General features: G+C 33.5%; 2 protein-coding genes across 4 annotated transcripts in view; both read left to right on the top strand.

Annotated features, from left to right (window-relative positions):
- On the top strand, positions 1-11247 carry LOC105259185. Of its 2 annotated transcripts, none has more exons than XM_011270957.3 (5): positions 1-290; positions 2405-2522; positions 8618-8734; positions 9815-10314; positions 10512-11247. In XM_011270957.3, exons 2-5 carry the CDS (start codon positions 2412-2414, stop codon positions 10996-10998), a joined length of 1215 nt encoding a protein of 404 aa, XP_011269259.1. In that variant the 5' UTR covers positions 1-290; positions 2405-2411; the 3' UTR covers positions 10999-11247. The 2 variants fall into 2 exon arrangements, with proteins under 2 accessions (XP_011269259.1, XP_011269260.1); XM_011270958.3 differs by lacking the exon at positions 1-290 and adding an exon at positions 702-762.
- Positions 11248-16048: 4801 nt separating this feature from the next.
- Positions 16049-26999, top strand: part of LOC105259184 (rho GTPase-activating protein gacJ) — a 125589-nt gene continuing 114638 nt past the window's right edge. For both annotated transcript variants that reach the window (XM_011270953.3, XM_011270952.3), the window contains exon 1: positions 16049-16283. In XM_011270953.3, the coding sequence (XP_011269255.1) occupies positions 16269-16283 (15 nt within the window). In that variant the 5' untranslated portion in view covers positions 16049-16268. The remainder of the gene's footprint in view (positions 16284-26999) is intronic.

Raw genomic sequence — 26999 nt, 5'->3', positions numbered from 1 at the left:
TGGCCCAGGGGCGGCAGTGCGGGTTCAGGGGGCGGCGAGGGTGGGTGCCTCCTTCGTTGGAACTACAGCCCCTTGACAACAGCCCGCGACCATTCTCGCCCTCGGCGGCAAACCCGTACGTTTTGCACACGTAGTAGTTTCGCACGCTCGAGGCCGCGATCAATCGGGGGTAATAGTGCGATCAGTCGACGATCCCAGTGCACGAACGTCGCCGTCGCCGTCGTCGTCCTCCTCTCCAAGAGGAGGATCCGCGCGCGGCGTGCTCGGACGACAGGCTCCCGCTCGTTCAGGTAAATCGATTATTAAGCGTACGTACGTGCAATTTCTCGCGGATTTACCGCGAGATGCGAGAGGCGAGAGAGATCGCTCGAGCAGCGCGAGGATACGAGACGTGGGGATATGCAGCGATGTGTAGCTTCTAGATTGGACCATTCTTGAATCGGGGTAGAAAGGGGGGGAGTTAAGAGGGGACCGGGAATTGCACAACACGCGCAACCGGCACCGCTTGCGGTCTCGTGACATACCGGCGGTTTGAAAATGTATCTCTGTAAAGCGAGTGTGTTCTCATCTCCGATGGCAATCGCTCGCACGATGGGCCACTGCTCTTGTAATTTGCAAATTCCGCGTCAAAGTATCGCTATTCTCTCGCGTTACAACTCTTATGTATCGTGAATAAGAGTCTCGCTTCTTGATTCTTGCTCCTTGATTTCCCTTGATTATCGTATCTAACGATTATGATTACAAGTGCACTTTCGCTATAATGTGAGTAAATTTCTGCTCTTTTAATCTCCGATAAAATATACAGACAAGATATAAATAGTTCGAGCAACAATTCGGTGCAAATTCGTATTAATCTCTCTTCAGCTAAAATTAATTATATTAATCTCTATAGTTGTATATATTATATTTATTTAAAGATACAGATGTAAGATATAATGAAGATAAGGAAACTCTCTCTAATTTCGCTCATTATTTTGTAAATTATTTCGCATAATCGGTCTATATAATAAATGCGAGTGCAAATTTCTTTAGCATTGTATATTTTGTTATTCGAGTTGTTGTAGGTGTTGTAAAAGTCAATAAATGTACGAAACTTCGAAATATTTACCCAGAATATATTTCGATCATATTGCAATTTTCATCCCAAGCAATTTGCAAGAGTTAACACGATATGTACACTGATAATAATGTTTGTTTTATTTTAATAATCCATCGATTTACATAGATTTCTATCCTTTGATAAAGCGATAATGAATGTCTCGTTTTTTTAATCTATTTCCTATACAAACGATAATTGGACATTCGATTAAACTTGCGCAACACGAGTTTATCGTGTCTCTCGGATCGGTTGCGTCGTAATCCTACAAATTTAAGATTGTGCACGTCGTTAAAAGACAAGAAGCCCTTTACTGTTCGAGGAAATTTTACAAAGATCATACTGACCTATATTGCGCTGACGTAGTATAAATACGTCAATATTTCTTCCGTATTCGCAAAATTTTTAAAAATTGTTACGTAACTATTACATTAATGAAACAAAATAAGTAGAGACAAATTTTTTGATCGATATTTATCTTAAGTATAGTCACATTTTTGTGTGAGTCACATCACTTATTTTTATATTTACTTACATATATCTTTATATCGATAATAAATGTTCTTACTACAGTTTTTGAATATTTTATAAGTTTTCAGGACATTTAGCAACATTCGATTTAGCACATTACGGTGGTAAATCGTATAAATACGATATCGTCCCAAATAAATCGCTTATATATCATATTTTATATATATTCATATTATATATACTCATATTTTATCAATATGATATCAAAAGATTAACTGTATTTCACAAGAATAAAAATTAGCTTAAAAAATCTAATTAGGCTTTAAACCGCCGCATATAATGAGTAAAGCCTTGAAAAAAAATTCAAGTTGTAGATTTTTCACCAATAACACGTATTAACGCTAAGCTCGTCATATTGTCCGCGATTTATGATTATACATAAATATTTCACCGATATGCATCAGCCAACAGTCCACGGAAACTGAAACCCGTGTAGCGATAATGAATAGGTGAAGCCGCGTTGCGTGTCTCTTTGCTAATATTATACACAACTTTTTTTTTTTCATAAATTTTCAAAGTGTCACGAACAGAGGATTTAGCAACCTTGAAAAATTATGTATTAATTCCTTGCGTCAAAATTAGATTAATATTGATTTTAACTAAAAGTAGAGCCACGAATTATGTGTTTCCAAAATCAATTCCGAGTTGATCGCCATTTTGCTCCTGACATTTATAAGAAAACTTGAAGGTTTACAAGGCTTTAACATTCACGTAATAATCTATCTAATCTGTGAAATAAGTCTCTATCTAATCTGATGAAAGTCTCCCGATAATTAGTTTCAGCATGGAGTGTCCCAAAGCGGTAGAACGAGGTCGGAATTTTCGTCTACTCGCCGAAGAAGAACTGTCTAATCTTTTAGATTTTCTTACGGGATACTTGCCTGATTCGTTGAAGGTACGTACGTCCTTCTTTATTGCAATCGAAATAAATGTCCTTTTACATTTGCGATTCGTGCGATATTAAATTCTTCGTAAATATTTCATAATCGGAAATACTTCTTACGTATATCTCTTTGCCAATAACGATGCGACAAAGGAAAATTATACGCGTTTATAATATATTTATACTTTTATTTATTAAGGATATATTTCTATATTTAGGCTTAAAGTGCATCTTCCTGCCGTCACTTGCTTCATGCAATTAGCTTATAAATTAATAATATGTTTAGAATAGCAACTACGTAAAGCGTCAACTTTTAATTTAATTTGATGTTGATGAAAGTGAGAAAAATATTATACGAGAATAAAAGTTCTCGACACACACACATTCATAATGAGAAAAAATAGTATATAATAAGACTCATATAAAAATAAATATATATATATATTTTTTTTTGTAAAAAAAAATTGTCGATCGTGCAATACTATGATAACAAGTGTTAAATTAACTTTGCATTGTATACTTCTCAAAGATATTTGACAAAATTTCTAAATTGTAGTGCAGATATTTCACAACTGTATTTAATTTCGAGTTTATTTTTGTTGAAAATTTATTTTATTTTTTCTACCGTTATCCAATTACAATTTGTATTCTCTGAAAATCACCTCATTAAAAGACTAAACATATTCTCCTCCTTACACCTTATGAACACAAAATTGAAATTTCATATTTATAAGATGTAAGGAGGAGAAAGAGAGAGGAGACACTGCGTTCATCAAAGGTGGTTAATTACTGCGTTCAGTGTGCAAATTAGCCTCTGTTTAGTCTGTAAACGACCCCAGCCTTCGCTACGAGCAATAAATTGAACTAATGATTATTTTATCGATCAATAATACAATTGAAAGGCCGCCGAAAGCAGTTTACAATGGGAGAACCGGGAGCTTAATCCTATTATTTTACAATCTTTGTAATAAACACTCCCGCTTTCTGCACACTGCATTCGACGTTTTATTCTGTTTAATAATAACACGTCTCGAAATCAATATAACTCAACATATGTACGACGTGAAAGGGCGTATATTTAGAAAAAATTCTTCTTGTTCAGGATAAAATATAAATTTCTATAGAGACAATACGTAACCTTGATACATAACAAGGGATACAAGAATCGAGATTGGATTTATGATTTGCTTCTTACAATTTTTGGTACCATTTGACATCGAGTTCTCGAGAAATCGTCGCATCGTCGTGATCGCAAGAGAGAGATCGGATTTGCTCTCGAGAGACCAGCTTCATGTATCGATGGAATAAGATTACCGTCATAGGGAGAAAAAGTGCAATGTCTAAATCGCATCGTAACGTGGCCCAAGTGCCGATGGTTGTAAAGGGTCAGGGTTAAGATTGCGTCGCGTGTGCCATATATATATATATATATATATATGTATCATATTACGTATACGCGAATCTTTTATTCGGCGAACGTAATATGTCGAATATTACGATATATAGAAATGATGCTCGAATATTTGTGAGCTTGATCGATCATTGTACAAATTATCAGAATAATCAATAACTTGTATAATGAATTCAATTACTTATTGAATAGCTCGTTGACCATTATTAACGCGCAGCAGCGTAATATAGTAATTTTAAATGCTATTTAAATAATTAATTTAGCAAGCAAATCCCTGCTTTGTCATTTCAATCGCAAGAAATATGAAATTTTCAATGGCAAAAAATATCTTTTTATCAAGGGAAAAAAGTTAGCTTGGTACGAGAGAAATATATATTTAACCTTTTATTCTATATACGATATAACTATCAACTACCATATATTTAATGGATCGATATGAATAATTGCATACACTTGTGTTTTCAACTTTATTTCCACTTTTCATTTCTTCAGCAAATATTTTATTCTCAATTCAATTAAATGATAAAAACAACTGTCATGATACATAAAGTTTTTTATCTTCTTTTTTTAAATTAATCTTTTAAATTCAATTTATATTTAAATTTAATAGAATCAACTATTTCGAGTAATAGATTGCACGTTTTCTTTTCTCATATTTTATTAAAATTATACATTTCATACGATATTAAGATAATTTATTTTTTTTTCCTTTTTCCTTCTATCCTTCATCTAGTTTAATCTTGTTCCGATCTATGTCGGACTATGAAAATATCAATTCAAAAAGCTCCGTTCATTCTTTGATTATTAAATGGATCAACATTATGACGCGCGACCACGCTAGCTTAATCAAAAAAAACGGTCGCGTATACCGGGATGAAGGCCAGGGTCGTTTCTTGCACACGTCGCGGTCATATTACTCGCGAATCGCCGCAGTGCCGATCTCGTGACCTCGCTCGCGATCACGAGGCATTAACACAGAGTTTCCCCTTCCGGCATCACGGAGAAGAGAAATCTGCGACAATCGATGTCAATAATCGTGAACACAATCGGCATTCGTAAGCTCCGTAACTATTATTATTAAATTGAAATCACATCTGGCACAAGTCACAACGCGATATCGTGCGCTCTAAGAGAGACAAAGGTAATTCGTATCATCAATTTATCGATTCGATTACATAAACGGTCACGCTAAATCCCAAAGATATATATATATATATTTTCGTCTCACGGATAGACGAACGCGCTTGTTTTTAACGTGAAAGGTCGCGTTCGGTTTTTCAATCACCGCATAGTCGCGCCCTACAAAGAGAGATGTGTACGTTGAATCGAACAGACTGTCTCGCGTGGCTTTTCCATCGTCGCATTCTCCCCGCTAGTCTCGCGGCGGAGAGCTATATCAAGCCAGAAAGCAATCGGCGGCTCGCCTGACAAATTATTTATAGAAAAACAAGTAAGTAGCGTAGGTGGACGCGGTGTATAATACTCGAGGGAGATAAGGGGAATAGCTGAGCATGTCGCAACGATCACGACCGTGTATCGTTGCGACGATCACTCATCGGTAAACTCTGACGATACGGCGCATGCAAAGTGCATCGATTATATGCTACATGTGCGGCGACGAAAAAGCAAGGTGTGCGTCAGGATACGACCTTGACCTCTGAACACCTTTTCGCCGCTCGTTGAAACCGGTATGTGTCTGCGGTTTATTCCGGGATAAACTGCAGGGGCCTGCGCACAATCCTTTTCGTGCCGACTCGATCTAACGATGTTTATATAGCACGGCGTCGTTAACTCTTCCGGATCACTTTCGCGAGTCTCGAAGCGATGCGGATAATCGCGTTGCATATCGGATGCATGCAATGTCACGTATATATCGAAAACGTCACGCGAAAATCACAGGGTGCGGATATGCATTCGAGAGAGAAAGCTCCATCTCCTTTAACAATCCTCACGAAAAATATGAGAGTAAAGTACAAGCTGGGGATTTATTTACCAGGGGAAATAGCGATGCGAAGGCCAACGTATCGATGAGATGGAAATCTAAACAATGTTCCGAGTCAGAGCTCGCTAGAACAAGCAAAGAAAGTCGGGCTTTCATGTATTACGATAGTAGAAGTAACATAAGACACACATAAAGTACATATAACGATATAATAATTCTCGGTAAAGTTACTAACAATAATTGATCGATATATTGTATATAAATTAGATTTTGAAAAAATCTCCCACACTCTAAGGTTGATGAAATTTTCACTGAGATAGCTTGTCATGGCTTTCTTTATTATCGTGATAATATACTAGCGATATGTGGATGAAGTAACGACTTCGTGTAATGATCTGCGGTACGATTACCATATCGCTGTTAACCTTTGTGGTTTGTTTACGGTTCTCAAAGCGATTTAAGCATGAACATTACTTTGAATATACGAGCTGTATAATACAACCGATCGTTCACGTATCTCATGTTATAGGATAATCAAACTTCTATGGCTTTTACAATCTTTTCCTCGAACATTTCCTTATAATTTCCGAGCATTCAAAATATATTGTTCAAAATATATTTTTTTATTATTATTATATGATAATTACATTATAAATTTTGTTCTTAAAGTAATTTTTTTTAATTTTGATATGTATCCATTTTTGTTCGTCCATTACCTAAAAATGGAATCACGTATTATACCTATTTTATTTCGAGATTTAACTGACATTTATAAACGAACATGCACTCGCAGATATTACAAATATCATGTCGTGAGATCATGTTATATATCGCGAATTTTTATTACACGAGTACTAAATTTTACATATTTCCACTCAAATGTATTCAACGATTCAATCCCGTAAAATCATTTTGTATTTAAATAATTGTATTTAAATAATTTGTCAGCTTAATAACAATCTTTCTACATTTTTCATATTCGCTTTCCCAATCTTTGCAGTTTAATTATACATACTATATGTATGTTATGTAATCTTAATTCCTGACTTTTAATCGTTATGTTTTAAAATTTATTGTTTTCTGAAAAGTAATAATGTATAAAATTATTAATTTTTATCGTACAATCTTTTTACATACTTTACGACATAACATTCTTGATAAAAATTAGTGTCATTATAAATTAATTTTTTACATGATTTTATTTGCAAATAAATCTTATGGTAAGAATAAAATTTTTTACTCATTAAAAATACTAACTTTGTTCAACAAAAGTAATATATCTGCAAAAATAATATAATGTTCCAGAGAAAAGATTCAATAGTAGATTGTGCGTTTAAATCGATAAAAAGTACATATTGTATAGTATGATGCATGGTCATGCCAAGCTTAATATACATTGCAATAATTAATCAGGAAACTTTTTCATAAATAATGTCAATATGTGTGCGCATAGACTTTTTGTAAGCAGGAAATTCGTTTACAGAAATATGAAATATGTGTGTATAGTTTAAAAAATAAATTATCTTTTGCAAAATCTAAAAAATAAAGCAAGAATGTTATTATTTCTCTTTTTATTTTATTATTTTTATAAAGTTGATGCATAACATTTTATTGAAACGTGTGTCCATTTATGTAATATATTTTATAACAACTATTTTGTTAAATATCAAACGCATTTATAAAAATATTTTATATGATTCTTAGAATCCATATAAAAATAAGCTGATGTTTGTGATTATTATTCGGATTGACGTCAATTTGGTAATTCAGAAAGTCAAAGGAAGCTGTCGTGTAAAAGTGCAATTACTTTTATCGATCTTTCCCATCTAAACTGCATTAACATCACTTGTGTTCTGTTATGCTATTTTTGAGAGAGATTTATATACCTTTGAGAGAGATATTTTATTTCGCTCGTTATTTTCACCTGGTGCATTCAATCAAAAAACTCTTGAAAGTGATACAAATATATAGTTAACATTTAATATTTATTTAAAATAAACTTCAATTATACCATGTGAATGTAAAATCTCATTTTTTTGTACATTTAAAAACAAGTATATGCAGTTTTTGAGCAAAACAGAATATTTTTTTTGCAATAGGATAGATTTTTTTAAATAGGTCATTTAAGACATTGTATTATTTTTCTTCTATTTTTCCTTTTCTTTTAATTCTCTACAGAATTCCTTCCTTTTTCCTTTAATACTCTAATATCTTTTTATTTTTCTACGAGTAAAATTAATGAACTTAGAAAAAACCCTTCTATTCATTTCAATAGAAATACCACTCTCTTTCTTTCTTCCTCTTTCATTCTATATTTTATAAAGAATAAATAAATTAACCAGCTTTTTGACATTTTTATTAAACTATATATATATATATATATATATATATATATATATATATATATATAGTTATATATATATATATATATGAATGTGTGTATATATATATAAAATATATAATTTACTCTCTAAAAATGAATCAGTGTATTATGTAGCAGTTATGTAGCAGTTATAAGTACAGCACTGTAATCAGTGCTGTACTTATAACTGCTTGTAATAAAAAAACTGGCTAATTTATTTATTCTTTATAAAATATAGAATGAGTATTTACTGTTTTTCAGTGATAATACATTGATTCACGCTAGTGAAAGTAGTATATATACTTATTTACCACTGCATATCACTGATTCACTTTTAGAGAGTATATTATTAACTTAAAAAAAGATATGCTAACATTATACATTTTTTACAGTTTCATCAAACCGTACTAACTTACATACGGGATAGAGTGTGGGAATTTCATTTCTACGTGGCCAACGATTGGCCCGAAGATGCAATCTGCTTACATTTTCCCGGAATGACATTATCTGTAAGTATAAATTAAATTTATGCTATGATTTAAGATTAGGAAGGAAGTTAGTCTGATGCAATCCTAAACAAAAATTTTAATTTTTATAACGATATTTTGTTATTTACGATAAAACACATTCCCGTTCTTACTTTCTTAATTACATTCTTACACTTTAAAAGATTGTTCTATCTCAAACTTATCTAATCTAACTTATTTCGTTATTTGTGACTTTGTATGTAATGTATTTTGTGTAATATCTCTTCCCTCAACAAAATGAGATACATACACAAAAGATTGAAAGAAGCGAGATTGAAGGAATCGTCGACAGAAAAATGTAATTCTTCCGGAATGTTGCATGAATCATTAATTCGCGAAATATCATATATAGTCAAAGAAAGTATTGCTGCTACAAAAAATTTTTGCCATAAGTAAAAACTCATTATTGCAGATGCGCTATTCTTCAATTTAGAGTGTAAAAAAGTGGGTTGGCCCATATTCTACGAGCTTGGCTATTTGCCAGACTTTCCTCTCTCTGTCCTCGTTATCGTTGATGCCAGTCTTCTAAAATGATTTTGCTCGTGCTCTTTAATTCATTATCATCTCCGCAGTACCATAAATTCAGTAACTGTTAATTATTAGATTCACATACGTAAATACTCTTTCTCACAAATATCAATATATCATCACATCGAAGAATTACGATGTAGTCTCTGACATTTAGCATTTATATCGTTGATCCGCATTTATTTCATGAGTTTGATATTAAGAGATATTAAGAGATTGGCAAGAAAAACACGAGTGTTTTTCGATATTTATACCATGAAAAATAAGAGTATTCTTACTTCATGATTTATACACAGATTCAGAGTATAAATATTCGATACATTAAATACAGAATGCTTATCATTAACGTATCTCAGAGAATCTATTTCTATAACTTTCATAGATTTCAAAAAATGCAATGTGTGAGAAAATTATGACAGCAGCAATAAATATCTCGTTAAAGATTTTCAAGTCGTTTTTCGCTCATGTTGTATATTTTTCTTAATGTTAAACATACTACAGATGCTTTAATCGCGTCTTCCGTTGTGCTTCCAGCCACATGGTTTAGTACACGAGAGCGTCGGTGTCTTCTGTCCCAATGATCGGCTCGAGTTACTTCGTCTTCTTCGAGAGGAGGACGTTCTGCTAGACTGGTCAAAACCTTTGTACATTAATTTCGTTCACTGCGATATCGCCGAGGAGTTAACGCGTCTTTACGAAGATACCGGTACCATTGAAACGGTCGTGGGTGATGTCTGCGCGTGCGAAATCTTCGAGCTGGAAGGAGAGGAGAGCCAGGGTGAGATGACCAATCCTGATGTCCAGGTACTACCTCTAAAGAGTGAGCATGCCGAAGGAATACATGAATTATATCCGGCGAATGATATGGAATGTCACGAGCTTTTTCTTCGACTCATTGGAAAACTACCTGCGGCGGGTGTGTTTGCGAAGGGCAGCTTGGCTGCTTGGATGGTTCAATCTTATTACGGAGCTATGTTCTCTATGCAAACCAAGCCGGAACATCGTAGAAAAGGTTATGGGACAAAATTAGCAAGGTACGCAAATTTGTGAGTTTTGACATTCGTACATTTTTTTAAATGATAACGATTAATGATAACGATTAATGATAACGATTTAAAAAGATCTTAGGAATATTTTAATTTTATAAAAAGAAACAGCTTGTAATTGAATTCTATTATATATATATATAATTAAAATATATGATGAAATATACGTGTGTTTAAAATTTTAGGTACCTGACAAAACGCGTAGCCGAGAAAGGGTATTATCCATTTGTAGTGATACGTCCAGAAAATGAAGCTAGCCAAAGTCTGTATAAGAAGCTGGGCTTTAGGCGGCTTTATCAACTTGTTCGAATGACTTTTACGCCTTTCACATGGCAAGAGAATGAGAATGATTCAAACATTCTTAGGGATAACTTGGAAAATGCCGTTAGACAGCTCACAATCGAGCAAAGGGTAATAACGGCTTTACGCGATCAGCAGGAGAACGAGGAAACAATACGAGATTTTACGGGAACCACGGAGAACGAGTCGGTCAACGTCAAGTCCGAAGGCGAGGAACAAGGCGAGGAGGAAGGCGCCAATGAAAAAGAACTCCTTGAAACTATCGAGGAACAGCCTGAGGACAGGATAAATACCGCGGAGGACAACAGTACGGTAACTGAAGCTGCACCGGAAATTGTGGAAGTTAACGGCTCTTGCTATGGCGACGAATAAACTTATAGGGAACGTTTATAGCGATAAACGCGACGGTCCATAATTCACGTTTTGTTTGCTCGAAGACACGCTCTTCGCCAAGGAATGTTGATAAACAGCGAAATATTTAAGTCGCAAACGGAAGTCGTAAAGTTCTCTTAGGAATGATATGCAAATATTTCTGTGTATCTTTTCTAACAGCTACTTGTATCTATATTTAGTTCGATAGAAATAAACGTCCACATAACTAATAATAATTAATGAATCATATTCAAAATAATGATTCATAGTGAATAATATAACATTATATTTTTGAATTATTATCACAAAGATTAAAAATATAACAGCTTTATAAAATGAGAAATATTATCGATTTTTAATTGCACATTATAATGCGACATGTGGATATGCATATATCATGTGCGAGGAGCACTTTTCTTCGAGCGATAAAAACGAAAGAATGAAAGATAGAACATATTTTAAGAGATTTCGATATCGCATCGTGTTCGTGCGAGGCTTCAATATACAAATTTAATGTACGAAGAATCAAAATTCCTCGTATGATTCCTCATATCAGACTCTTTCCAAAACGTCGTGAAAAATCTCAGGTATTGGTATAGCTACTTTTGAGTTGTCAATGTTATGCAAAGTCTATGCGAATATATATTGGTAAATACTTTAAAAGAAACATCGTCAGTGTTACTAATAATTTGTTACAACAATGCGTTTAGAAAAACGCACTTATTTAATATATATATATTTAAATATATTTCTAAATAAATTAAAGTTGAAATTACAATGTAACGGTTATTTATATCTATTCGCGTTTTTCTTTTATTTACTTCACATACATTTATTTATCAGTAAATCATATGTATTTTGTGTATGACGCATTATATATATATATATATATATATATATATATATATATAATGGTATAAGATATGTATTTATTACAAGTATTTCGTATTAGTGTTTTACAATGTTAACGAGTTTATAATTCGTAAATTTTACATGTATTGATTTCTAATTACTCAAGATATATAAATAAATGAGACCTTATTTGATTTAGGCTTATATGTTATGAATGTATAAGCCTAAATCGACAGTAAAAATAGAGAACGCGTTAATTTTCACCAAATGCAAAATCTACGAGGTAATTCAAGCTCTCTGTGATTATTTTCATGTATAAAGTAGAATTTTGAGAGAAATAACGAAGCCTCGTGCGATCTCGACACGCTTTCTTTAATTTAATAAAAGTAATTTGCTGTGTCGGTGTAATTGTGCACAAATTATAGATAAGCTTTTTTTGAAAAATTCGTCTCGCTAATTTTTTATATTCTTGAATTTACGTACGTTACACACGTAATGATTAATAGATTGTAGAAATAAAATTACCTCGGATAATTAAATATATAAAATTACTTGCAAAATCATAATTGCGTTATGGAAAGAGCTTTGCTTTACAATTTTCTGCGCGTTTTATGCACCGTCACAGCGATTACCTTAGCGTTTAATAATAATAATAATAATATTAATGATAACAAGAGGAGCATGATTAATATTATTATTATTAATATGTATAATAACGATTATATGATATATATATATGTATACATATATATATAATATATATATGTGTTATATATATATATATATATATATATATATATATATATATATGACGAATATGATATAAATACCGCGCAAAAAGGGAGTTTGACCGATTCAGCTCCGTCCATCGGAAACCTCGAGATCTTAGATAGCTACTATTTGTATAATTTTTTCTACGTTTCATAGATGACTTATCAACAATAATAAGACGGGTAACATGTAAGAAATCTGGTTCCGAGCGGACGGAGTCGAAGACGACCGTATGACTCTTTTAAGGCCCCCTCCCCTCTCCTCCCTTCATCCGATCCAAAAAAATTCCTCGTTTAATTTTTGTTTTGAATATTATATCGGGGGCCAGCTGTGATACTTTACCCAATCCATTTACATTCTGATCGTACCAGATCTGGTACCAAATCTAGTCTAGGCGAGGATCAGTCGTTGTTAATGGTGCGCTAGAACTCGATCAATTTCATATACCTTTTGCGCTTCGCATTATCTCGAATTCGGTTTCAATTGGACAAAGGGAGCTTATTCAGTATCCTGCATTCAACAATAGGCACAAACAATCAATCGAAATTGTATGTGCATTTCGCGAATGTCAACATAATACACATACATACACGCTATTACAATGCATATACATACAATGCTATTTTCGTAATAATGCATTCTCAGTTCTTTTTAGATAGTACTATCGAAAATAAATCAAATTGACATGCAAAAAGTTCGAACATTCTCGATCTCTCAAAATTATTGAGTTTATAGATTTTGATCTTTCATTTTAATCTTGTCTCATCCACGTTTTGCATGTAAATTCATTTCTGAACATGGTTGAAAAAAATTTGGCTATTACGGAAAATTCAAGAACTTCAAGCATACTTAATTATGTCAATTAAAAGTGTGATAGATGTTTATATCTTGTCGTTAAATCATCACGCAACGACACTTGACATAAAAAAATGACGACATTGCACGCACTTTTTGCTCGATGCGACTTGCGATTATAAAATAAAATAATTCTTGTGCAATTGTTGTGGTCGATATATCATTTAAAGCATCGCAATATCTCATTTTACGGTGATAAAAAGGGTACAATAGTAAATGATACTGTTTATCGTCCCATTATTAAAAAAAATATACGTATTGCGATACATGTACGAATACATATGGCACAATTGAATTTTCCGCAATGGCTTTTATTACACTTGCATCTCTTTTGCATAGATTTAAATAAGCAAACATCATGCTTTTCCCAGCTTCAACTTCTACAAATAAGCTTATTTTCTCTACAAGACACGAGAGATTTTTTTTACGCACAATAACAATTGATGGAAACTATTTGATAAAATAATCATCTTTCGCCTCCAAAAACACTAAAGATTCATTTTGCCCCCATTGTCAAACCGTCGCTGGAAAATTGCGGAAATCATTAAAAGCGCGAAAAAAAAAACAACGAACTTATTACAACATTACTATACCAGCCTGTATGTAGTACGCTAATCCTAGCGCTGTGTTAATCAGTGTCTCGCGAATTAGGCCTACACCTAAAATCTGCCTGAAGAGGCATCTGATACGTATGTAAATATAATATATATATATATAATGTATTCTTCCTCTCTTTCTTTGTCTTTGTGCACGTTGCCTTCTATTGCAACAAAAGAACGTTTCTTCTAGAACAAACGCAAAATTAAACCTTGATCCTTATGAAAGTTACACGAAAAAACGAAATAATTATGTAAAACGTTTCAAATCTGTTTGTTATACAGAGCGATTACGGAGAGAAGAACATTTAATGACATTAAAATCCGTTTTTTTGTTGACAGCGGGCGATACGCATGTGTATAATATCTGTGAGCGAGAGGAAATTATAATGTGCGAAGAATCCGTAGTTTTATGAGAAATGGATAATATTGGAAACTGGATAAAAGAGCTTTGGATAATAAATGGGACAAACATATATAATTTTTTTTAACGATAGTGTCGTTTATTATGCACTTGATTGCCACATCTTTGATTGCGCATATTCATTCATATCGCACATTTATGAACCATTTGCAAACAATGAAAACATGGTATATATTTTCTGCACAGAATATTAATTTATCTGGCACGAACGATAGCAATTCAATTAAATAAATCACTTGCTACAGAACATCCTTGATAAGCAATATTAATTTAACTATAAAACTTGAAAATTGACACATTTTTACTTTTTTCTTTAGATTTTATAAGAGTAGAAAAATCGCCCTTAATTTTTTCTCTTTTTTTTAAACACATTTACAATAAAAATCGAATAGGAATTTAGCTCGACATTGTACAAAACGCAAAGTGATTTAATTATTGCAATGATAATTTCACACATTATTGACTTAAACTTAACATGCAATTTTGCTTTGGACAAAAGAAATTAATTTTTAAACTTTTCGATCGACGAACAAATCGTTAAACAAAGTAAGAAATTCGCACATTGTTTCACGTTAATACACATGTTTATTTTACAAAATTGTCCACATTAATTAGTAGCTTTAATATAAATAAAATATAAATAAAAAAACACAGAATAACAATGTTTTGTTTTTCAATCACATTTTTTCAGAGATTTTTTGCGAAACATAAAGAAATGAGTAAATGAAATCATTTTTTATTAATATTTCAAATTTATCCGATATGACGCGTTACTTTGTACATGAATTTTTAATCTCGTAATTTTTTTGTTACTGTTTATTTGTTGTATAGATCTTTCATAAAATTGAATGAAATACTTTTGCCTAAAGAAAGTTTGAGGTATTTTCCATTGCTGGCAGTTGGTATCGTTGCACAAATTTTCGCGAATACAAACGCGAGAATACGAACAATATATGTATCTACGTATCATTAATAGCGAATTAATCGTAAAATACCGATTGCAAACATATATGTATACACAATCACACACGCACACGCAATGTAATAGGAAACGATATGCAGCATTCACTCACTGAAAATGTCGCGAAAAGTCTTCGCTTCATCGCACCTCCATGTTCTCGAAAAATTTTCATCATTCGTAGCAACACACGGTTCTCACACGTCGCACAGTTTTCCGCCAGCGGAATACATCGCGGAATATTACTCGGAATGTGATCGCGAATCACTCTCGACTCCCGTGGATACGCGACGAACGCGTATAAATCACGGTGCGAAAAATCCGGAACAACATCGATGCTACGCGGCGCACGATCACGCAACAACTGCGAGCAAACGCGAACGATCGCGAGCGTCGTTGCCGCGAAGAGAACGTGACGCGAGGCGAGACGACAGGTGACTGGTCGACGAGGCGAACTCACTGAACGGCCGCGCCATGTGCGCCGTCGCCGCGGTTACAGGCGGGCTCGGGCGGACTCGGGCGAAGTCGGCCGCGCTCGGCCGCCTTCGGCGGGCAGGAGTGGGGCGAGCAGTGTATCCGTGACGTCACATAATTAGAGTAAATACAAAGTAGTCTTGATGGGACAGCGGCGTGCGCCGCACCGTGAGTCGCTGGTCCGCGCGCGTCAAACCTATATCGCTCCGATACACGCACACCGCGCTCTCGCGAGTAGCTCGTGATACATGTTCGCGCGCTATGTGCCGTCAGTGTGTGTGTCCGCCAAGGGATTCTAGATGACTGTGGGAATAGTGAGTGACAATCGTGCAGCAAAGAAATGGAAAAGATAGAGGTGAGAATCGCGAATGGAAAAGCCGGCTTGTGGTAAAGCGTGAATATATCGTCGTTTGAAGCGCCATCAACGTAGCGCTGCAAACAAATTTCGCGCTTAACGTCTTTCTCTCTCTCTCTCTCTCTTTCTCTCTCCCACTCTCCTTTTTCTCGTCTCTTTCTTTTTAATCACCGCGTTTCGGGCTTCCCTCCCCCGCGCGTTTCCCATTCCCCCGTCTCTTTGCCCCTTCCATGTAACCGTCAGATTTACCTCGGCGAATATTCGCTCGACTGTAATGCAGAAGTGACAGCATGGTGACGAGTGGGAGGAAGGGGTAGCGGATGGTGGGGAGATTATCGTGTAGTTAGACATCTGGCAACGAATACCATTGTATATATCTTCAATACAGTGCTTATTAGATAGACTAGTTATTTCTCTTTCGCTCTGTCTCGTTCTCTTTCTCTCTTTCTCTCTCTCTCTCTCTTTCTTTTTCTCTCTTTTCTTCAAAACCATTATCATCTCTCTTTTCATTTTCATCTTTATCTCGCATTCGCGCGTTTCTCACCGATTTTACTCCCTCTCTCTGTCAGTCTTGGTACTTTCTTTCTCCGTCCTTCTCTCTCTATCTCTCTCTCTTCTCTGGTCTTTCTCCGTATGTATCTTTCTCCGTTAGTCTCGCGTTCTTGTTCTATCAACCATACTCGATATCTCTGTCCCTTTTGCTCAGACTCTTCTCCATGCCATTCTCCCTCTCCTTCCCTCTCACTCTCAGTTAGTGAAGTATTTATAGATGTGCCTTAACCCGATTTAACGCAGCCAACTCGACTCGCATTGTCCTAACGACTATTTAATATGAAATTGCATTGTTTTCGGATTTTTATCTCTCTCGTTATCTCTCTCGTTGCTAATCGCTCTTCGAATGGTGTATCGCGCTCGCTGTGACAAATGCTGCGCGATGTAAGAATGAGAAAAAAAAAAGACGTTAGAGGAAAGCGACATTATTCGTCACATGTCCAAGAATCGAATCGATAAACGGTTACGTTGTTATTACAACGGAATTTCGTTGTGTTTTGTGCACCGTATGCGAATCCAATTTTGCAGCTTTTAAGATCATCTCGCTAATAAAATCGTGGCCACGACGGCGAAGATGGAAAAAAAAAAGAATGGTTTTTGCAGCGCTTTGTCGAAAAAGGCATGTACAGTCCGCGAGGAAAGTTGCTCGCGATAAGAATGTTATTGTTATCGCGAGAGACATCATTTTCTTCTCGGCCGTTCGTCGAGCGTACACGCTATTTATTTACACGATATACCGGAATATCGTTGATACGGCTATATTTATTTGCGATACACGCCGAGTCATTGACAATATATGTATACGGATAAATATACCGCGCGCGCGCGTGACAAATTTTCCGGTGGGGGGGGGAGGGGGATGCAGTTTTTTCGGCACGTTCTCTCCCCGTGCATGATGCTCCGCTTCAACTCTTTTCGTTCCCCCCTCGCCCTCTCCCACGTCGACCACCTCCGACTCCCCCCACCCACCGCTCGCATTCGTTCTAGCGGACGAATTGAAAGTATACGTTTCAGAATTAAATCGATAAACGCTGAATCGCGAATTGCAGCGAGTAATTATTTTATCGACTATTCATATTTTGTTGCATCTTATTTATTTCGAGAGCGAGACGAGTGAAAAAATATTGATACAATCTTGGAAACTAAAATAGAAGAAGGAGAGTAGATGTAGGTTACGTAAAATTTGGATTAAAAATTAAATTACACGCGTAAAGTGTTATTTGACTCGTCATCTATATAAATGACATGTGATGCACGTGTTTTTTTTTATGATTTCTATATTTATCGTTGATACGGGTTACTTTGCATATTTTACTCGCGCGCGAACAATGAAACAGTGCCGGCCTAAAACCGTCTCTCGCGAGCAAATTCTACGACGAAATCAAATTCCAAGGTGGAAGACGATCGCTGCGATTCAAGTCGTCCTTGCTTTCGCTCGCTTTTGCACGATCGGAGCTACAAACGAATCGTGCGCGGAAATAAAATTCGCGCGTCGAAAACAATTGTAGTGATTTATATCGGCGCGTCTAATTTGCGCGGATTCTCCGTGCTATGCGAACAAACTTTTCGAGAAAATCGAATAAGAGCGCACAGAATAGGATTTTATTCGTGTGTGTGTGTGTGTGTTTTCTTTCTCTCTATTTCTATCTCTATCTCCCTCGCTCAGACTTCTCTTTAATTATTTTTACGTTTAACTCGCGAAAGGATTGCGAGATGAAATAAAATGTCGCGAGGAAGGTCATGCAGCTGCATTTATAATGTCACGTATTTGCTAACGCGAGCTGCATCGCTCCGTAAGCAAAACGTAAAAGTAATATACATGCAAAATAAATTTATAATTTTTTTCTTTTCTTTTTGCGCGCAGCAAAAATATAATAATTTAGTATTTTATTTAGCGATACACACACATACACCCAATGTCACATAAATATATATATATATATATATATATATATATATATGTATATATTTATATATTTATATATATGTATGTGTGACATTGGCGTATTATGTCGCGATAAAAATGGCTTTCCGGATGATCGACGCGATGAAAGAAATATATTCGCGCATAATCATATACTCACTATAGAAAATATATATTTAAAAATTCGCAATAACGTGGCAATTCTCTTGGAGAGTAATAAAATCGAGTGTTTTCTCGTGCTTTATTTACGCGCAAGGTTACTTAACGCTACTTTAATCGCGTGACGTGGATTTTGTTTTTGAAATTGTATCGAATACCAAGCTGAAGCGATATCATAACATTGACGCTCAAATATCGCATTTCATAGCACGTAAACGGAGACATTAAATGCGACGTTTTGAATGCGAGTTTAATATTTGTTATGCTAATCGTGCGAAAAAAAACATGACTTTTTATATTTGTTGGCACGTTAATAATTGTGATTTTTTTCAAGTTTTTTCTTTCCAAGTTTTTGTAGTCTTGTTGTATGTTCTTTATATCACGTATCATGATGAAATACGGAATTTTATCATCTTTTTATTTCAACATCATATCATTATTCAAACGATGCGAATGTTTGATGTAACGTTTATATTTATTCATAAATTCCTTTTTTTATTAAAATAATTTTTTCGCTAATTAAAATTATAATTGAATATTGTATTCACTGCGCAATATATCTAGTAACGCGACAATATCTCGTCTCTATTAGAAAATTGCGAATTCCACTTAAATTTGTAATCATGACACATCATACACAGGCGCACACTCATACACGATTACGTACATATATATATATGTGTGTGTATATATATATATATATATATATATATATATATGTTTACTTGTATATTGAAATTATTCTTCCCATTACATAGTGCGAAGGCGGAGCACGTAGACGAATTCTTTTTATCTCGCTATTTTCCAAGTATCCTTTTTTATATTAATTTATCCGGTAATCGTGCGTGCATACATACCCTATTACGTGGAGTCGCATATCCGACGTGTTTACACGCCTGTATCTCTGTGTGAAATCATCAGGATCGTGCGTGTGCGTGTATGTGTGTACATACGTGCAAGCCGGACTTGTACAGGACGAATCAAATTCAGCCGACTGAAAGTGGGACAGGTGTTGACAATTTTATTGACCAGTTTACGCGTCAAACAAATACAATATTTACATAATGGAACATGGGTAAAAATGCTCTTTCGTTGGGGAAAAACATTTTCTCAAAAAGTGATCGCGCGTGTCATATACATCTGTGTCTATTATTAATTCAACGTGCGCTAAAAAAAAATATTCGTTATAAGGTTATACCAGTCCACGAAACCGATCGTTCGAATTTAATTATGCGTACATTTCAAATTGAATCTTACTTGACTTTATTACTTTAAACTACGTTGGATATTATTATGGAGCTACGACCTTTTGATTGAAATACGAAAAGTAATAGAGAGAGCGAATGGAATAAAAACAAAATTAATCGTGTTGATGGAAAAAGTTTTTTCGCCGGCGTATTTATTCGAATTTATAACTCGCGCGGACGTGCATACATTTATTGATCTTTTTGTGCCACCCATTATCCATCCATAGAATCTGTCTTTTTCTCTCTTTCGCCCTCTCTCTCTCTCTCTCTTTCTATCTCACTCTCGCCTTTCCTCGCTTATCTCTCCAGCCTTTTCATCGTACTACAGCGTCAATGTCTGTAAATATTAACGCCGTTAATCTCTAAATCCTCGACGTTGATTTGACCCGTCTCGTCGTCTTTTTCGAGCTCTTTTATTTCTCATTTCTCTTAGCTAACGACATTAAACGGAAGTACCCACTGCTGCTTTAATGAAATTTACTTTTGAAGCTTCCTAGAGCTCACAGTCTGAATTGCATTATAAGAGAACGAAGAACAAGAAAGAGGGAGAAAGAGAGAGAGAGAGACCAAAATAATGATGCGACATTAATTATCAGATTAAGAATTGTTTATTGCATTGTATACTGTCGTTGGTTGACGTATAACAGCAACTTGGCGCATTACATTTGACGTAATTTTAGCAGTTGTATAAACTTGGAAATTAGAGTAAATCGTATCGTATTTTTATCCCATTAAATTGTCTCTTTCATGCAGCGTCAAGGTTATCTTCCGTGTCCCTCTAAACTGTTTAATCGGTTTTAAGCTCAGATTTCTTCTTCTAAATTCTCGCGTTAAAGCGTACGCTAGAGTTTCATCGAAATAAGGAGGGAGCGAGGGCGATAAGAATCTTTTATTTAGCTATGATAACGCGCGAGGTATATGATATTGAATGATTCATTTAGTGTCATCAAAAAAATTCAAAACGATTCATCTGAATTCGTTCGTATAAAAGTTATACGTAAAAAAATGTATTTTTCCATTCGGAATATTTTATCTCATTCTCTACCGTTCGAGAAATTGTGGAAAAAAGATTAAAATTAAAACTCTTTAAAATTAAAACTTTCCTATATTGATTGACGATTGCTATGTCATTTGAATTAATGTAATGAAATTAATGAATATGTGCGATTAGATATCGTACATATTCATTAATTAGACAAATGTAAGACATAATACAGTGAGGAAAACTGCCAGCCAAGGATGCTACTTTATTCGGAAATTCTGCAGCGAACTGTACATCATGTTAAAATTCTAATCGGTAAAATTAGTCGGGAGGGGATACAGTCACGCTAGAAAATCTGGCTGACCGCGATTCCGCAGCAAGAAAGTTATGAAATCAATTCAACCTAAACGCGATTTATATTATTATGGCATTCTCGCAAAATAAATAATAAGATTACAATTCTTTCTTCATTTAATTAAATTAAATTAAATTAAATTAAATTAATTAATGAAAAAACTTATTCCTATAATTTGAATATTAATAACGACGAAGATATTAATTCGTGCTATTGACTAATTAAACATTTTCAATATGAATCTTATGAATAATTTTTCAACGTTATACAAATGTGTATTAAAGGATAATAAATTAAATATCAGATATATATTATGATTATAAATTAAATATCAGATATATATTATGATTTAATTACATCGAAATACGCTGTTATTTAAATATTAATCAATGTGTCAATATACACGTACATACTTTCCGTTGATTGTATTAGTGTCAATGTTTGTGTAGCGGGTCACATAAACGAGTATTCTCCAATAAGTGCGTTATCATACATTATACATCGTATCTTTTTCTTTTTTTTTTATCGATTTCACTTGCACATTGAAATATTTCTCTGTTGATTTAGTTTCGCGGATGTAGTACGCGAGGTCAGCAATTGCGGATATATTATTATCGTGATTATGGTCGCAAACATAACAAGGGTGTTTATGAATTTTATTGCGATATAATTACAGTACCGAATGAATAATTTCTGTACATATGAACATTATCGAAGTTAGTCTAATCTACACTTTGGCCGACCGTTTCATCTATAGAAATTTTGTCATTATAAAGATAAAGGTACCGAATGCTTTTCCACTTTGAATCATTAGTCACATTAACTTGCTGCGATCGTCCTCGCAATTACGATCACGTCATTGCTATTTAAAGTTCGCTGCGCTGTTATTAGAGAATTATTATTTTTGTTATTTCTTGCGTATTCCGTATCTCTCTATCGATTTTATCGGTACTTTTGATAATACTCGCGTATTGAATTATAATGCGGTCTTGGCTTTTAAATAATAATATTTCATCGTTAATATTGCGTTTTGTTTCCTTTTTTTTAAACAATTAATATAATTTTCGTCGCGGTCGATGGTCTGCTCGCTCAAGCAAGAACGTGGGTTAGAAAATCTTTTTCATTTTTACTGTACATTAATATTCCACGGTTATAATCGTAATATAATTCCTTTTACATTTCTCGTTAAATCTTTTTACGAGCCAGTCCATATTACTTACCGTTTTATCTTCTTTTTCCTATTCGTTTGCCTGTATATTAGTATAGAGTGCTCTTATATGTATATGCGTTTCGTATATATAAAAGATCTTGTTTATCAAAAAATAACATTCATTTTATTAAGTTTTAAAATCCATATACTTTTTACTTATATTTATTAAATTTTATTCCACATTAAACTTACACACACACACACACACACAAATCTTGACGTTTCCATTATAATCTTTCGCAAACAAACTTTTAACAAGATTTTATAAAAGTTTCGAATTAAAATTTATAAAATATTTGTTTGAGATATATCAAAGTTATGTCGATTCTTTTATTATATTTGTATCTTGCGGTTCTTATAATTGTGAAATTATATGTAATTGTTCTTCATTACGGACGAATGCGATATTCCCATGGTATTCTTTATTTATGGTATTCCTTATTGCGATCAATAACAAATTACAGTAACTCCCCGTACGTATCTTATTTGCTGATCGGACTGTACGTCTATACACGCATATGTATGTACATACGTCCGTGCGATTACATTGCTCGTTTCAATCGGCCGAAACGAAAAAGTTGAAAAATGAAAGCTACGGTGGTAATGTAAAAAGGAACGCGAGCAAGCGCCTGTGTCGACTTGATTCTTCTTTATCTACATGAATTATGACTGTGCGTTCGTTATCTATGAGAGTTACTTTATCGAGAATCACCGATAAATAATGTATAAGATCTAATTCCGTTCTAGTTACTTCATATTTTACGTTAGGCAATTTAAATATGTCAATAATATATCGAATAGTCTCGTACATAATATAAATTATACAGCGTTATAAAAATTATAACTAATTTATAACTAATTTAAAACTACATAAAATTTATACGTTATAAAGCGTTACACGCGGGGCCCTCGGCAATCATTTAAATTAATAGCATAAAGTATATAGTGGATATAAAAGTTATAGGCATTATAGATTGTTATTATATTTTTCAAGCGTATTTTGTGGGGAAACGCGTGTATATAATATTTATATTTCTAAAAAATTTTATATTCTACCTTTTTTTTTTATATTGAGCAAAAAAATGAATAATGTCGGAAGGTGGTGCGCTTTTATAGTTGTATCCATAAAACATGTACATTGCTATATTGATCCGAGCCATGTAATACTTTGTTCTCTTCCTCGTACGTGCTATCTACATATGCTTGGTTCCAGAATCAATCGATGATTTCCATTATTTTCAGAATAGACTAAATCATTTGTTTATCTGCTTAAAACGGCGACAAATCGCAATTTGTGCTTTATTGATTTTTTTTTATTCTTGATATCGCATCGGACAACGCATTGTACAGTTGGATTAATGTTTATTCAGCCTTGACACGTAAGCTCTTATCGAGCTGCTCTCTCGCGTTTCGGTATCGTCATCCGCTCTAAAACGGCCTTAATGAGTCTTGGCAACATTTTCTCGTCGCGCTTTCTCACGAAATTTGTCGACGAATCTTTAGAGGATGCGTATACATACAGAAATACTCTTCATTCGATAAATTGTACGATTATTCGCTTTAGAATTGAGACAGACATAGCAGAATACAATAAAATAAGCTATAATGAACTTGAAATAAATATTAGAATTTTAACGTGCAATATACTGATACGAAAAAAAAATTAATGATAAAAATTAATAATTTAAATATTAATAATAAAAAAATTAATAATAAAAATAATAGCAAATAATATATAATAATTATTATTATTAATATTAGCAGTAATATATACAAACTTAATATTGTTATTATTTTTATTTAGTTACTATTTACATATTTTAGCATTTTATTTTGTTTTTCATCATCTATATTATCCCAGAGTTGAGATTAATGAATGGCAAAGAAAACAAGTGCGTTTGATCAATGATGCCGTTGAAAAATTTTTTTCTTTCTATCACGTAAAGTGCAAAGAAATGTACTTGTAATATCTCTAAATGTACAATCAAGCATTTCGCACTAAGGTACTAAACGCGAAACCTGTGTATTTCTCTGTGCAACTCCCTCGTGTTGTGGGGATTAATCGATACATTTCACACACGTCGAGAATTCAGGAGAAATCGACAAAACCGTAAGAAGTTTAGAAACGGCCGTTGCATCATTATTCGAGCAGAAATTTTGCCATTTTGTTAAATGCGATATGAATGGAATGAATAAATCTGTATGATAGATTATAATGATTCACTCGTTGATATATTCTTCTATACAAGATCGTTACATTTATCTTTTTATACAACATTAAATACGTGACAATAAAAATTTCTTTTGACATAAATTCGAAGTACGAACTTTTAAAATAATTGTCAGGAAATATAAATAACAAAGTTTTTTCCTTTAATTTATTTGCTACAAATTTTTTATAAAAATTTCCATATTTGATTATTTAAATAAATTTAATATTTCGAAAATAAAAAATACGAATGTAAATGGAAATTGGACATTTATGTTTCCTATCAAGTCAGTTTGAAATGTTTTTTAGCGACATGTTTTTCTTAAAATATTTGATGATCTAACATATACATATCAGCCTTTCAGAAAGAGGTCAAGAGATCAATTCTATTTTTTGTAAAATTTTTAATTTTAATATCGGAAAAAGTAATTACTTTGACATTAAAATTAGAAAATTTTAAAATGAAGTGAATCAGTTTCGTTTTTCTGAGATTTATACATATCGTATAAATTGTTGAGATTTTCATAAATAAAAAAATCACTGTGCTCTTCAAGTCTTTTACTTGTAGAATGTAACGCACCAATGCGAAGAAAACGTGACTCATATTTGATGACCGAATTTAATACATGCCATTTAAGCGTTACATTGTTGTCCCTCTCTCGTCGGGCTCCTCCATTGGGCTTTCAGTTTCTTTCTTCCTTCTCTTTTGTTCTTCTTCAACATGTTCCCACGCGATCTGGCAGGTAATCGTAAAAGAATGAAGTCTGTATATACTGAGCAAAAATAATGGTTGTAAAGTTCAAAATCGCTGTAAATTGCAGTAAATTTCTTTAGCTTTCTATTTAAATATTTTGACGCTATAATATCCACAATAATTCATAGATTTATAAAATGATTAGAACACAGTGATCGGAAAGAATTTTAACACTCATAGATAACCAAATGTGTCGAACGTCTAAATAATATTTTTAGAACTATTCAAGATCGAAAAGTGTCGAAACGAATACGTTTTCCGTTGAAGGGATTAGCTACGAAAACCGATCGAGGAGAATATCACGTTATGTTCTGATTACGCGGTATCGATCCTGCGACATTGTACCATTATCTGATTCCATTTTCACGAACGACTGTGTGATATTTAATTGGTGGAGTGAGAATGTGACGAGTGGCTTTCCAGGAAAACAGATTAATTCCGCGTTCATCGAACACGTCAATGTTCGAATACCGGAAATTTCTGTTTGTTTATCCACAATATATAAAGAACATTTTTTGCATCGATTAAGTTTTATCAAATATGATCAATTTTCTCTGAAAAGAACATATTATCTATTTTCACATTGCAAATATTATTGCTTAAAGAAAAAAATTAATTTCAAATATATTTATTTTGTATGAAATATATTATATGTTTCTTGTACATGTATTTAATAAGAGAGATTTACGATAAAAATATAAAATTAAAGTTTTGAATATTTCAAGAAAACCATATATCATGAGTAGTATGAAAAAGTTTTCTTGTGTAATTTAAACGGACAATAAACTCTGATAAATAAATACTCAAGGATCTCTAGTCTATAGTCTCTAACGTCCATTAGTTCCTAAGAGATACATATATCTTTACTATAGAAAAAACAACTGAAATCATTTATCATCTTAAGAATACACATAAAAGATACACATAAAAGAGAGGGATAAAATCGCTTGAGAAAAAGAAAATTAAAAAAATGTTATAATTTAAAACGAATATCCAATATTCGTTGTAATGCAAACAAAATAATAAAATTCTTAATAATGTAAAGCACTGAAAAAAAAACACTCGCGTGATACAATTTTTTAAAGGAATTGCAACATTTTTAGAAATTTCTTACGATTGGATACATAAAAATATATTTTTGTTGAATATTTATAACGTCGCATAATTGCGAGATTCTTCAATCATCCGCTATAAAATGATTGAATAAATTGTTTAGAGCAGCTTTGTCTATCTTGTTAATATAATTATGGAAACGAAGCCCAGCGAGACTTCGTGCAGCTGGATTGAATAATTTCAAGCTTCCCGGATTTGCATACAATTACAA

The sequence above is a fragment of the Camponotus floridanus genome, unplaced genomic scaffold (assembly GCF_003227725.1).
Source record: "Camponotus floridanus strain SB8 unplaced genomic scaffold, Cflo_v7.5 scaffold1, whole genome shotgun sequence".
Taxonomy (NCBI): domain Eukaryota; kingdom Metazoa; phylum Arthropoda; class Insecta; order Hymenoptera; family Formicidae; genus Camponotus; species Camponotus floridanus.
Note: the sequence above shows the minus strand (reverse complement) of the source record. Positions and strands in the feature narration are given on the sequence as shown.

Excerpts from the sequence above, each read along its gene's own strand:
- LOC105259185 (XM_011270957.3), top strand. The coding sequence starts at position 2,412 with ATGGAGTGTCCCAAAGCGGTAGAACGAGGTCGGAATTTTCGTCTACTC. Across the intron at positions 2,523-8,617 it reads ACTTGCCTGATTCGTTGAAG|TTTCATCAAACCGTACTAAC; the intron begins GTACGTACGTCC and ends CATTTTTTACAG. Across the intron at positions 10,315-10,511 it reads TATGGGACAAAATTAGCAAG|GTACCTGACAAAACGCGTAG; the intron begins GTACGCAAATTT and ends TTAAAATTTTAG.